Raw genomic sequence first — 13479 nt, forward strand, 5'->3', positions numbered from 1 at the left:
ACTTGTTAGTAAATACCAATATGTATCAAACAGAAAGTAGTTGAAAAGGGAACAGGCACTTTCGTAGTGGAACTACATGAGAAAGATAAAAAAAAATATGTGCTCTTAATGTTGATAAATGTTTTTAAAGGTGTATATTGACAGGACATTTTCGACTGTTCCTTTTTTTTGCTTTAAATAAAAGTCCTCGACTTTAAAACACCAGAAAAAAGAATACTGCCAAGCATCATAAAGCCCTAAATAATTTATTACAATAGCATTTTTACGAGCCAGTTCCGGTTTCGTCTCCAATGAGCTGCGTGTGTCTTGACGTCATGACGCAACGAAGGTCACGTGGTAGCAGGACATTGTGACGTTTCGGCTTTCGCTGTAGCCAGCTTGGTCGTGTGGTGCGAGATATCTTGTCAGTAACGGTCAGCCCATGTAGGATCCTCCAGCTAGCTTTTACTACTGTTTCTCCCGAGTTGGCCGCAGTTTTAATTGTGACTAAGAAAGTATATTGCAAGCTATGCGAGATATGCTACATGTAGCCGTGAACACCATCGAAAGCATCATTTATATACTTGACCAGAAAACAAAATATTTCAGGTTAGCGGTAATAGTTCCAGTGTGGGCAACGCGGACGTGCGAGAGAAACGACGCCGTGCCCGCCTCGTGCGACTGTTCACGCGCGGTGCGGTAGCGTTGTGCGTGCACATGGTTTTACGTCAGTGCGTCGCCGTATACAGTGCTTTGCCCTCTGATTCGAAAGGTCAGACATAATACATAAGGTCAGACAAGCGGGACGATCTTTGTGGGCGGCGATCAAGAGCATTGCGCGAGGATTACGGGAAACGTATTGAGTTCGTCTAAAAAAAAATGGCTGTGGCTTAGGTAAGGTTAAGCCCAGGATGCGAAGCATACTAGCCTTTATTTTAGTTGTTGAACCACTGTTTAGCCTGGTGAACTGCTGTTGCTTGGCTATATTTGGTTCGGCTAGACGAAGAAACAACTCATGCATTACTTCTTCGCCTTCAAGAGTGGAACGCGACAGCGTTCCCGTCGACCCGCCAAGGGGTGTAAGACAATGGGCTACAGGGCAGCGACTACGCGCCCCGCATTGGACGCGGTGAGCGTCGAGCAAAGCAGCGTTCGGCGCGGCAACGAAATGTGCGCCTGAGCAAGAGACGCACGCCTTAGAAACAGCGCGTTTCTAAGGCAACACCGCATTCACTAGAGGCGCTTTTGTACCGCTTTGAAGCGTTGTACTCGTGGCTCAGTGGTAGCGTCTCCGTCCCACACTCCGGAGACCCTGGTTCGATTCCCACCCAGCCCGTCTTGCAAGAGTTGAGCCAAAGCCACTTCTCCTCTGTCGTGACGTCACGGTGTCACGTGATTTCATGGTCACCGCCGCGCCTGAGGAGCTGGGTTGAGCCCTCGTAATATGCTTCGCATAAAAAAAAAGCAACAAGGGAAGGAAGTTGCTCTCGCTTCTGTTTTAATATCCGCACACGCGAAACGCCCCTGCTACGAGCGATGCGAACGGCACCCCGCGGGCATCTTAGGGATCAGCGAAAGTGGAGCGGAAGTGTGTCTGTAGAGAAGCTTGGTGTACGCCAACATCCCGCCGCCGGTATTTCTTCTGCCCTCGACGTAAACCACACTGGAGGGATTACCTCGAACGGATAAGCATGCATTCTAGCTGCAGCGAGGTTGTCTGGGTGGGCTGAGACAATCGTAGACGGGCAGTAATCGCGGTGTCTATACGAAAAAAGACAAAATTCTAACGAGACGTGCGTCTGCGATTAAGGCAACGTAGAAAGCGCGCCATTTGTGACCTTTCGTTGTCTCACCCATCCAGGAAGCAAAAAAAAAGATGGGAGAGAGCATTACGTCACGCAGCCAGCCTCGACGCCAGCCACTTTGCTCAGTGTTGGGCCAACACGTGACCTCTTGCGTCGAGATCATGGAGCGAGAATCGAGATTTGCAGAGACGTTTGGTGGCCGATAGTTGGTTCTTTATTCTGTGGGTAGTTTTCTTTAATCGATACGCGCTCCGCCGGCAGCAGTTTGGCTGCGCTGCTTGTATCTCTGGTCATATCTTGCCTGCACCTCCGGTCACGTGTTCAGACGACACTCTTGGCTTTAGTCGCGTTGCACGATGCTCCCGCACATATTTTTCCTTCTTCCACAATCTCCACTCTCAATGGTCATTTTGCTTGTATATCTTGCCTTGACGCACTGAATAACAGAAAGAGTGCGGGAGGTTGGGGGGTGGGTGTTTGTGACAGGGGCTCGTTATCCTTGGAACTGACGTTCTATTGCTGTAAATGACTGAAAATAATCACTCAATCGCGAAATGAGCTGGTTTTGTGCTTTTATACTTCAGTGCATTGTTGTCCGTGGGAAAAATACCAGTCTGGCCTTCAGGTGACCTTTCAAATTCAATCTTCGCTATACGCTACAGCGAGCTTCGATTGTTATCTATACTTGGTGGCGCGCGGGTTGTGGCGTTCTGCTACTGAGAACGAGGTCGCGGCTTAGATTTCCGGCCACGGGGGTCGCATCTCGACGGGCGCGGGATGCAAAAAAGGCTCGTATCACTTGGATTTCGGTGAACATGTAAGAAATCCAGGTGTAGTTTAAATAACGCGGAGCGCTCCCTACAGTGCCGCTCTCAACAGCATTTCTTTGAGACGTTAAACCATATCAATCAACCACTCAAAATATAAGTAAGTAAATAAATGAATAAATAACCCGCACCCATTTAGTCGCAAGACTCGATAAAATACTCTGCAGCCAAACTCGGACCACTTTTATTCATTATTTACCTTAATGATGTCGAGAGTGTTGTTACTAACTCTGCTGTGAAGCTCCGTTTGTACGCGGACGACTGTGTCTTGTACTCCAGCATCGCCAGCGCCAGTTCTCAGGAGCTGCTGAATAACACGTTCAATGCCTTCTGCAACTGGAGCAAGACCTGGCAAATGGAAATCAACTTCGATAAAACAGTATCAATGACCTTTTCGAACAAAAAGGAACCCCTGAAATTTGCCTATAGTAATAATGAGAAGACTTTGACTTCCGTCACCGAGTTCAAATATCTTGGTGTAATTTTTTCTTCCAACTTAAAATGGCACAAACACGTCGACTTCATTTGTTCCAGGGCTCTAAAACGACTTGGATATTTAAAAAGAACACTAAAACCAGCAACCAAGGAATGCAAACTAGCAGCTTACAGATCCCTCGTGAGGCCCACTCTAGAATATGCATCTGTCGTCTGGTCACCCAACTGCGTATATGATGTATCAAAGCTTGAGGCTGTGCAGAAGAAAGCTATTAGATTTATTTATAATCGATACGATCGCAATTTCTATCCTTCTCTGCATGCTGGCCTGCTATCGCTTGAGCCGTTGGCACATAGGCGCACGTGTGAAAGGATTATATTGTTGCACAAAATTGTACATGCTTCTGTCACTGTCGACGTACCTGTGACATTTGTTGGCTCCTCGGCACGTGTAACGCGAAGAGCCAATCCCTTGAATATTGTTCCCTCTCGAGCTCACATAGATAGCTTCAAGTTTTCTTTCTTGCCATTAACCATTGAATTGTGGAACACGCTACATACTAATCTACGAGAATTGCCACTTGAGCGTTTTGTGAACGAAGTTCGTCTACATATGACATGTTGATTGTATGTTATCCTGATCTACTCACCCACGCCTGCTATGTCTCAATTTTGAGACAGCAGTATTTGTAAGTAAATAAATAAATAAATAAATAAATAAATAAATAAATACTCGCAGTGCAAAACTGGAAGGACCGCTAGGAGGCGTTCAAATGGACACTAATGCTTTCGCGTTCTCCGCTCATAGGAAGTGCTCAGGTATCCTCGTTTTTATTTTCTCTTCTTTATTTTCACAAGGGTTGCTGCGCAGCAGCATCAAGAAATTACACTGAATTGAATTATGGGGTTTTACGTGGAATTACACGTGTGGTGAAACGGCAGTGGAGCCAAAAAAAATATGAAATTACCGGTGGGGCAGAAGATGGTGGTGCGGCACTTTGCGCGATTTTCGCATCGACCGCCAAGGTGTGGGCCGTGCAAGTCGTCTGTCTACTTGGCCGAATCGCTCAGTGGCCTGGCGCGAGCGGACGCTTCTTCGGTTGAGCGCGGGCGTCTCGTGTTTTCACAGTATTTCTATTATTACTATTTTTTTTTGTAAGACACTTCCACGGCACTGCGTCACGAGCGATCCTTGCCTTGCGTTGCCCGGTCTGGTGGCGTGAATAATCGGCGAAATCCGACGGCACCTGGAAGAGAAAGTAGTGCTTGCAATTAATTTCCAACAGCCGGAGATTACAGTATATGCATGTGTAATTTGACATGAGCACGATGAGGGTTTGGAGTGCAGTTTGACATGCAGCACAAAACACGTACGGCCAGCTTCTTTGCAACAATTTCGAGTTCCACGTGACTGCGCTCGGCGAATGGCATTGGTCTCAGGCGCGAGTGCCGCCACATTCCTTCAACGCTAATCGCATTAACGTCGACAGTTACCCTGAGGTGGCTTCTACCGTAAATTTGTTGATAATGCCTTAGCACAGCCAGAGAGACGAGAATAGAGGTAAACGACGGGTCTCAGTTTTGTGTTTCAACTTAATGCCATATAAAGCAAATGGACGATTAAGTCACAGAAAGCAAAGGGGAAATTAACGGTTATTTTCAATTGTAGTGCAGAAATAATGAAGAAAGGGGAATGAAAGTGGACGAAACAACTCGCCACAGGTTGGAGCCAAACCCACACCTTCCGCCATTGCACCTGCAGTGCTTTAACATCAAGCTTTAACCATCCTCCCGTCAACTTTCTTCGTATTTGCGCATATGAGAACAAGGTTAGCCCTGAGACTGTTAGGCAGCGCCGCCAACCGGCTTCATTGCTTGTTTGCTTCATGCAGGCACTGCTGGAGTGACCTGTGAAATATGTTGCCTATTAGTTGTCGCTCATAGTAGGCAGGATGGCCATTTATATAACTCGTAGCCATTGTCACAGGGCTCCTAGTTCAGTCACGGGCGGTCGCATACGCCAGATGAATCCACATAAATTAAACCGGCGGTGTTGTGGCACTCCATTAATAAGCACTTGCATTTGCTAGTGGAGGACCCGGCGCGTATCGAGGGATGCATCTGTCGACTTGCGACATTGAAGCGGTAGCTTAACGGTTCGTATCTCGCCGCATCGCGGCCCCGTGGAACGATATTAGGAATTCGGTTACAAGCGTTGCATACGCGGCTTCCGCAGCGTGCTATATATATATATATATATACTCGGGCGTTCACGCTGCTCGCTCGAGAGAGGAAAATGCCTCGCGGCTGGCGCGAACGTCAATAAAGAACTTCGCCGAGACCGTACACGAAGCCGGCCGACCTCGCAGGGTGACCTCTCCCCGAACTTACGTATACGATAGCGGCGTTCCTCGATCGAGTTCCCCCAGATAGCGCGACCGCCCGCAGCCCCGCGGTAATGTCGAAGCCATCCGTGCGAGGAAGGGCCTTTGTTCGCGACGGCGCAGTCGCTTTCGTGTGCGCAGTTCAATTAATCGCCCGAAGGAACGCTCCCGCGCTGCCTCCCCCGATGCCGTGAAAGGTGATGGGTCGTAAATTACGGCTGTTTCGGACATGACGTTGCCGGCGCGGCCGCACTTTTTTTTCTAGGGAAACCCGGAAAAAAAAAATGAACGCGGAAGCGCTCGAGAAACGCATACGCGCGTTGCATTTCGCCATATACGGACGATGATGATGATAGCAACCTTATTGTACCACCGGATAAGGAAGCCCGTACTTCCCGTCCCCGGCACACAGGCCTTGGGGACGGGGGCCGGAACCTCCGCGATTAGAAGCAAGCAAAGAGGTCTTGACACTTCGCGGCTTCTTCCGCCAGGCGAATGGCGTGTTGTTGTGCGAACGAACGTCATAAAGCAAAGGGGCGGGCAATTTCGTCTGGAGAACGGCTATCACTGACTTTGTATGGAACGGCTATCACAGACGTTGTAGAACGACTGCACTGCCACATGGTGTTTCGGTACAGAAAATGGCGAGCGTAAATGCTTGCTGCAAGCATCGTCGCCTGTTCCACGAAGAGGCCAGGGAGGAGCGCGTGTGTCACGCAGCAAGCGCAGGAGGCAGACAATAAAGCTGAAGTCCTGCTAACGGCGGCACTGACTCTCTTCCCCACACAACTTCGACGACAGCATCAACTGCAAGGCTCTGCACCTGCACCCCTTAACCGGAGGTCTTGTCCGTCCCCTGTTATGATCGACCTGTCAGGTGTGAGAAGCATTCAAACGGGCTTCCCCACGTCAACATAATTGCCCTCTTCTCCGAATCGACGCCGCCTCGTTCTCCACGAGTTGAGGCAAACGGATAGAAGAAGAAACTGAACCTCATGACGACGTCACGCTTTTCTGCGAGCTGACACCAAGGATGAGCAAAAGGCTCCGGAGGAAGGCTACGACGACGACAGTACCGCCAGAGGTTATTTAAGGCCGTGCTGGCCCCCGTGTTAGTAAGAACCCCTCGAGGCTCAGATGAAAGTCACGCCCGTGTACCAAAGAAGTGAATACAATCTTTTCTACTTTTTCTTTCATCATCACGAGGCCCGGCTTCGTCGTTGTTTCCGGGTTCTTGCGGTGAAGGCCGACCTCAACCAGTCGAGATCATATCAGCCATAATACCAAGCCTGCTCTTTATAATGAGTTTACGGGCATGGCGCATATGCACTCACTGTTCGCTTGTGCCCGCGCTTCCGCATGCGTGCACTTGTGGGACACAACCCTGCATGGCGCACGCAGGATATACGTGTCAGCAGCACCAGTGAGAGGAATTGCCTGACGCTCTTGCTGGGCTAAGAAAAACTCAACGCAGTTATGCGCGCATGAGGCCTTAACTGGGAGATAAGGCAGGCGAAATTGGTTATAGGTGGAAGGCGGCTCGCGAAAGAGAAACGAGGACAACAGCAAGCCGCTTTGAAGTACGGGACAGCAATAAACACTTACTTTAGATCCGACGAATCGATATGCAAAGCAGGAAAATGTATCCCTATGCGCCCCCCCCCCTCTCTTTTTAAAAATTTAATTACGGGGTTTTACGTGCCAAAACCACTTTCTGATTATGGGGCACACCGTAGTGGGGGACTCCGGAAATTTTGTCCACCTGGGGTTCTTTAACATGCACCTAAATCTATGTACACGGGCGTTTTCACATATCGCCCCCATCGAAATGCGCTGCCGTGGCCGGGATTCGATCCCGCGACCTCGTGCTTAGCAGCCGAACACCATACCGACTAAGCATCCACGGCGGTTTTCTTTTTTTTTCCCCTTGTTTTGTGTAGTCGACATCGGTGAACCCTTGAAAATGATGACCCTTGCTTCAATGGCGCGGCCGCCAATGTGGATTAAGGGCACGCCAGCATTTTGAGAATCGTTTGGGTTTGAGCGAAAAATGCAGGACGCGTTGGGACAGCGCCGAACATGGCTATACTTTCCCAACTTTCTTGTTTTCTCCTTCGGTGGTGCCATCAACGCCCGTTTGCAACCCGACACCATTGGTTCGCATTTGATTGTGCGAAATTTGTTTTCTTCTGGTATGGCAGAACCAAAACGGCGAGATTTACCTATGTTGCGACATGCTTCGACTTGTCGGCTTTAAAACAACGCCAGGTGATGAAAAACTGATCCTAAACCCCCAACTACGACGTGCCTCATAATCAGATCGCGCTTTTGGCATGTAGAGCCTACAATTGTTTCTTTTCAATTTTAATTTGATGTCTGATAGCTTTGGCTTGAACGTAACATGGCATCAATGTGCATCAAACTAGCCCTGTTTGAAGGTGTGCAGTCTTCTGCACTCAAGAAGTTCCTCTCTTTCACTTATTATCTTTGTTTTTTTGTTTATGCAAGGAGTCTTACATAAACAGTGAAGTAACGGTTTGAAGATTAAGGAGCAGAAAGAGAGAGAGCAGGGAAGATGGAGATAGCGGCCCTAACGTATGCACACGTGTGAAGTAGCGCGCATCACACAAATACCACTTCTCGGGCAGTCGCGTTCTTCTTAAGAAAGCGTAGCAGTGCAGTTTAAGCTCGCAGTGTGCATTCCGGCAGCGATCGGTCTCTTTAAAGTGGCCGTTATCAAAAGTGTCCAGCGCGATAAGAGCAGTTGCCTCGGCACGTGAAATCGGCGACAGTATTGCGGATCAGTTGTTTATGGTTAAGCGATGGAACAGCTGCGGAGAGGACGTTCGGTGGTCGTTGCATCGAATGTCGCAGGTGTTATGCCGGTATCGCTTTCGAACACCGATATTAGACAGTTGTTAAGCTCCTCTGAAATGACTGAAGCGTCAGAAACAGGCTGTTGTTTAATAACGAAGGACGATTGTCTATGACCGTATGGAAGAATTGGCTTCCAAAGTTTGCTTGCATTATCACTCATAAATGTGGCAAGAATGCTTTCATAGTAAAATTATCTAGCAGAGTGAATTTTATAACCTCAGAGCCGATTTCAGTAATCCTCACGCTGTATCCTTACTTCTTGGAATTTGCTGTCGGCAAACCTTTCTTATACGTCGGAAAAAGTGGATTATTTCCCAGGCATGTTTAAGATTCCTTCTAACGTACTTTTTTTTGGAGGGGGGAGGGTGTACGAAGTTTTATTTCCATTAGCGCAAAATATCGTAAACCGTATCTACTGGCTTGATAAAACCACGGTGCAGTACCAATTAAATATAATCGAAACTTGTTTCCAGCACAATAAATAGTGAGTCATCATTGGTACGACCGAATTCGCTTCCCACCTTGTCCTCGGGCTGTGTTTTTTTCTTTAACAACAATGTTCAAAATGACAAAAAACGGCGCCCAGAATACCGTTTTAAGCGTTTTCAAGGAACTACTTGTGTAAAATCAAATTAAAATGCAATGTCAATAAGAAAATTGCATAGTGCCTTGTCGCGACCGAGTGACATAAGCGAACATCAGCCCATGTAAGGTAAATTAAAATAGCCACATAAAACCATCTTGAATTGGTGCAACTTGTGGGTTGCTATAAAACCTTGAACAGCAGAAGGTGAATTATGCGAGTTCGGTGGGCGATAGAAAATACCAATAACTCTACTGGGTCCAGCAATATCAGGTTTTACACCACAAAGACTCGGATTCAGGCAACTTGGGAAGAAATTCAGAACTGATGTTTTCTTTCATAAATAAAGCTACTCCACCACCACGACCGGTACGTCCGTCGCTTCGTAAAATGCAACAGCGTGGTGGCAGAAATTGAGTCTGATATTTTGTCGTTCAGCTATGTTCAACTAAGAGCGAGCGGTAGGATTTCATGAGGCCAATAGAATTCAACAATTCTATTAGCCAAACGTCAAGCATTCACATTCAGCAAGGTTAATCGAGGATTTCCAGAACAGTCGACAAGTCGGTTAACATTACTAGTAGGGCCTCTGTCTGGGCCTCTCACAAGCAAACTTTGGTCCTTATGTCACACATAACGGACTCCGTTGATTAATGGTTGACCGTATTGTAACCGTGCTTTCTAGACACTTTATCTGAGCTCATCGGAGTTCTGCCACAGCTCCCAGCGCGCGCGAGCAGAAAAATTTTCGTAGACATACTTCTGTTTCCTTCAGGTTCCGTGCATTATTCGGTGTTTATGGTTTGCTCCGGAAATCAAGAATCTTCAGAATGACGGGCCTATACCTTCACTCTTTGCACAATCGAAGCATGTGGCAACGCTCGATGTGTTCGCATTAGACGCCACCCACTTTTGTTATTATGTTACCGTTGACAAAAGCTGCTCAGTTCTCGGGCATACCATATACCACAAGATTGTTCCGCCGGGAATGGTTTTATAGATCGTCATTTTTTGCGTTTGATCGAGTGCGTGAACTATACTTCGGTGAGAAACATTGCTAGTGTTCTTATCACAGGATTCTAATGCTGTGAGGCGCTCCTTGATTGCCGCAACCTTATTAGTACAAGGGTTAGCATTTCTTGACTGATAAGTGTTTTGACTGATCGCTGCTGTGAAAGGAGGCCGAAGAAACTGCCTTCGGGGGCGAGTTAAAGAACCGCTGGTGGTCAAAATGAATCTGGAGTCCTTCACTATATGGCATGCCTCGTAATCAATCTTGGTTCTGGCACGTAAAACGCCAGAATTCGTCATTTCAGAAAAAACTGTAACAGTTGCAAGCCACGCCGCTTTAAAACCCACTCAACGTAAATTCTGTCCATTTCGTCGGCAACACCTTTTTATAGCCGGACAGACAACGTTGGTGTCGTCGCAGTTGTACGCAGAGTGACGTAACACCGGCTAGTCCTAGATCTGCCGATAGGCGAACAGTTCATAAAGGCTGTCAGCTAGTTCCGGTGAGGGATTGAAGTGGGACGCGTGGAACGGCAGGACTGATTAAAAATCAGTGAAGAGGGGCGTGAAGTGAGCTCGGTGCGGTGACGGAAAGCTTCCCCGACGACAGTAACCGTAAGCTTTCGCGGGAAGCTGAAGAACGAGGCAGAAGAAAGTGGGACGGTCGCAAGCCATGCCGCTGCCGTACACCCTCCTCCGTGCTATTGTGTGTCTCTTTATTTCCTTTCAGTGTGGAATGCCAGCTCGCTCAGCATTTCACCCGTGTGATTTCTGAGTAAACGAAAGCCGAATAACGACGACGATGATGATCGCTGTGTTCCCGACGCTAACTCCGGTTGACGCTTGCGCTTGCAGGAGGACTTTTACCGCGAGCTCGCGGTGTACCTGCTGACGCCGACGTTGACCTACTTCGCGCTGCGGCTGGTGCCGGCGCTATGGACGCCGCTGGTGTACGCCTCCTGCGCCATCGGAATGCCCGTGGTGTGCGTCTTCACGCTCGGATACTTCCTGTACAGTCTGCTGCCGGACTCCGGCGTGTCGGCTACGGGAAAGGCGGTGCTCATCACGGGCTGCGACACCGGCTTCGGCCACCGGCTCGCCATTCGCCTCGATAGGCTGGGCTTTCAAGTACGTCGCCCCGTCCTTTCGCGGTTTAAGTATGTACACGACTCGCTGTACTAACCCGCGCGTGATCCTCGCTGCAGTCAGCTGTACGCAGAGCCGCATGAGCGAGTAAGTTGAGTAAACACACGTGTAACGTCACGGCCATCCGATCCGTTGGACAACGCGTTGGAGAGATGGTATACCTTTGACTGCTGGAGCGCGTTGGCAGCTTGTTAGATGTTTTGCCGGTATGGCTAATCCAAAGATGAATACGTTGGTTCTTTACCAGTGCGTGTTTCTCACTTTGAGCCACACGGCCCAGCGGTAGTTGCAACTGGCAGTGGCGGAGCGGACACCCGCGGCACCACTGGGACACTGGGAGAGAGGGAGGCAGGCGTGTGGCGAAGAAATTCTGCGGCCCTCGCACGACGGAGCTACATTGCAAGGGCTGAAAAGCGATGACGCACAACAGGCAATGTTGTTATTGAGGCACAGAGCACAGCTGCGGCCATCTTGTTCCCCTCCACCTTGCGGCGAAAGTGGCACGCGAGCTATAGGACTTGTTTCTCCCGCATCGGAGACCTCACTCCTATATATCGGTCATTAGAAGGGGTATGTGCACCATTTGCAATGTTTAAATAATATAGCACGAACATCGACCGCACGGTTTGTCAGTGGTCTGGTAGCGCCTAGGGGTGTCTGGATCGGCGACAGTATGCGCGGGCGTGCAAAGGAATTTCCACTTCTAATGTTTTCTACTGTGCTGTTCGCTTTAGGTGCGCCCCCCGCCGCTATAAGTCAACTGACGCGCCATGCGGTCGACGCTCGCGCGATAATAGCACACTGCAAGGGTGTACTACCACATAAAACTACAAGTGTTAAGATAATCAAGGAGAAGGGCCACAACTTCATGCCATAGAACGCGTCAGGAAGTGTTTAGTTTCAGCGCCATTAATGAAGACAAAGTAAGCTACCCTGCTTCTTTTTCATTCTGCCTCTCTTCTCCACCTGTGTCCGATTTTGGGGACCACTTTTTTGTCCGCTTTCGGATTGTCCGCCGAACAGCAACGAATTGCAGATGGGTGCATGGTATCCATGGTATGACCGGTGCAATGATGAAAAGGCTGTTAATTTCTCTTTATAAACCAAAAACGACTTTAATAGCAGGCTTGAAAAGAAAGAGGAAATGGTCTATCGATTTCGCGATATTAGATTCGCCGTTCAATTCCAGAAATCGCGTCGTGTCAGTATTGCAGACTCTTCAGGTCACCTGTAGCTTCCAATTATCCTGCGACATCACAAACATTTTTTCTACTTGTATAAGATGTTACTTGACCAGTGTGATAACCGAAAGGATTTTCTATACCATCTATAGACGCAGGTACAAATGCACCATGAAACATTGCTAACTCTATACAAATAGATCTGAACAATGATAAGCCTAAAACGCCTGAAAGACAGTTATCGTAATCCTGCTTGTTCAAGTCCGCTGTAGGACACTTAAAAACCTGTCAAAAAGATCACGATTAACGCTGTACTGAGGCGAGAGAACCAACTAAGTCGGAAGATAAAATTTCTGAATTCTATCTTCCTTTGCTGATGGATCGAGGACAAACACGAGTAGGCGCTGCAAAAATGCAAAGTCGCAGCGTGCGAAAATTATAAGACAATTTCGCCACCAGTTATTCTCGTTTTTGCGTCTTTCCTTGCTGACAGTATCCTGTCACGATAGGACCGGCCGCTTGGCTTTTGCAGACGAAGGCTTTATTTATGAAAACAAGCTTGTATAAAAATAAACTGTCCATTGAATATACAATTATTAATCTAGTTCTGACTCAACGTCTCGCACTTTCACGCTATATGGAAAGAAAGTTCACATTATCATAAAGCTTTCATAGTGGCACGCTACTTAAAAGTGCCTTTTTTGTTTATTAAGCAAAAGAAAGAGAAAATGAATAAGTATATAAGAGGGTCGACGAACGGGAATTGAGGGCGCTCCCGTTTTGTGCAGATCAGTGACGGCCTCTGTTCACTGTGCAGGTGTTCGCGGGCTGCCTCTTTCCACACGGCGAAGGTGCCAGGAGTCTCCAGCTGAAGGCATCCAGCAAGCTTCACATTGTGCCGCTGAACGTTACGAAGGATGAAGACTTCCGCCAAGCCGTGGATTACGTACGGCAAAACCTCGACGGAAATGGTGGGCGTCATTCACCTACATAGCCTTAACTCCGAATGAGCAAACAACGGCAAAACCGTTTTTTTTTTGCGGAACTTTACTGACTTTGTGCGCCACCACCGATGGCGACGCGGCGAACAGCATTTCGGTTACGCTGCAGTGACGTCAGCAAGGGGACCCGCCCTTTATCGTCTGCTACGCTCCGGCTAGAATAGCTGCATTTTCGTTGGTTTGCTCGCACTGCGGTGGCGTGCTCGCGTGGCTACGCGCTCTCCAATTAGTACCTGTACTTTTTTTTGTG

At 48.3% G+C, this 13479-nt stretch overlaps 1 protein-coding gene across 2 annotated transcripts in view; it reads left to right on the plus strand.

Moving 5' to 3' along the window:
- LOC135902433 (short-chain dehydrogenase/reductase family 9C member 7-like) overlaps positions 1-13479 on the plus strand; it is a 65755-nt gene that overhangs the window by 44706 nt on the left and 7570 nt on the right. The window contains exons 1-3 of one of the 2 annotated variants that reach the window (XM_065432491.2): positions 10387-10607; positions 10757-11029; positions 13046-13199. In XM_065432491.2, the coding sequence (XP_065288563.2) occupies positions 10575-10607; positions 10757-11029; positions 13046-13199 (460 nt within the window). In that variant the 5' untranslated portion in view covers positions 10387-10574. Of the gene's footprint in view, positions 1-10386; positions 10608-10756; positions 11030-13045; positions 13200-13479 lie in introns of those variants that run through there. The other variant, XM_065432501.2, reaches the window with a different exon arrangement.

Source organism: Dermacentor albipictus, chromosome 3 (assembly GCF_038994185.2).
Source record: "Dermacentor albipictus isolate Rhodes 1998 colony chromosome 3, USDA_Dalb.pri_finalv2, whole genome shotgun sequence".
In the NCBI taxonomy this organism is placed as follows: Eukaryota; Metazoa; Arthropoda; class Arachnida; order Ixodida; family Ixodidae; genus Dermacentor; species Dermacentor albipictus.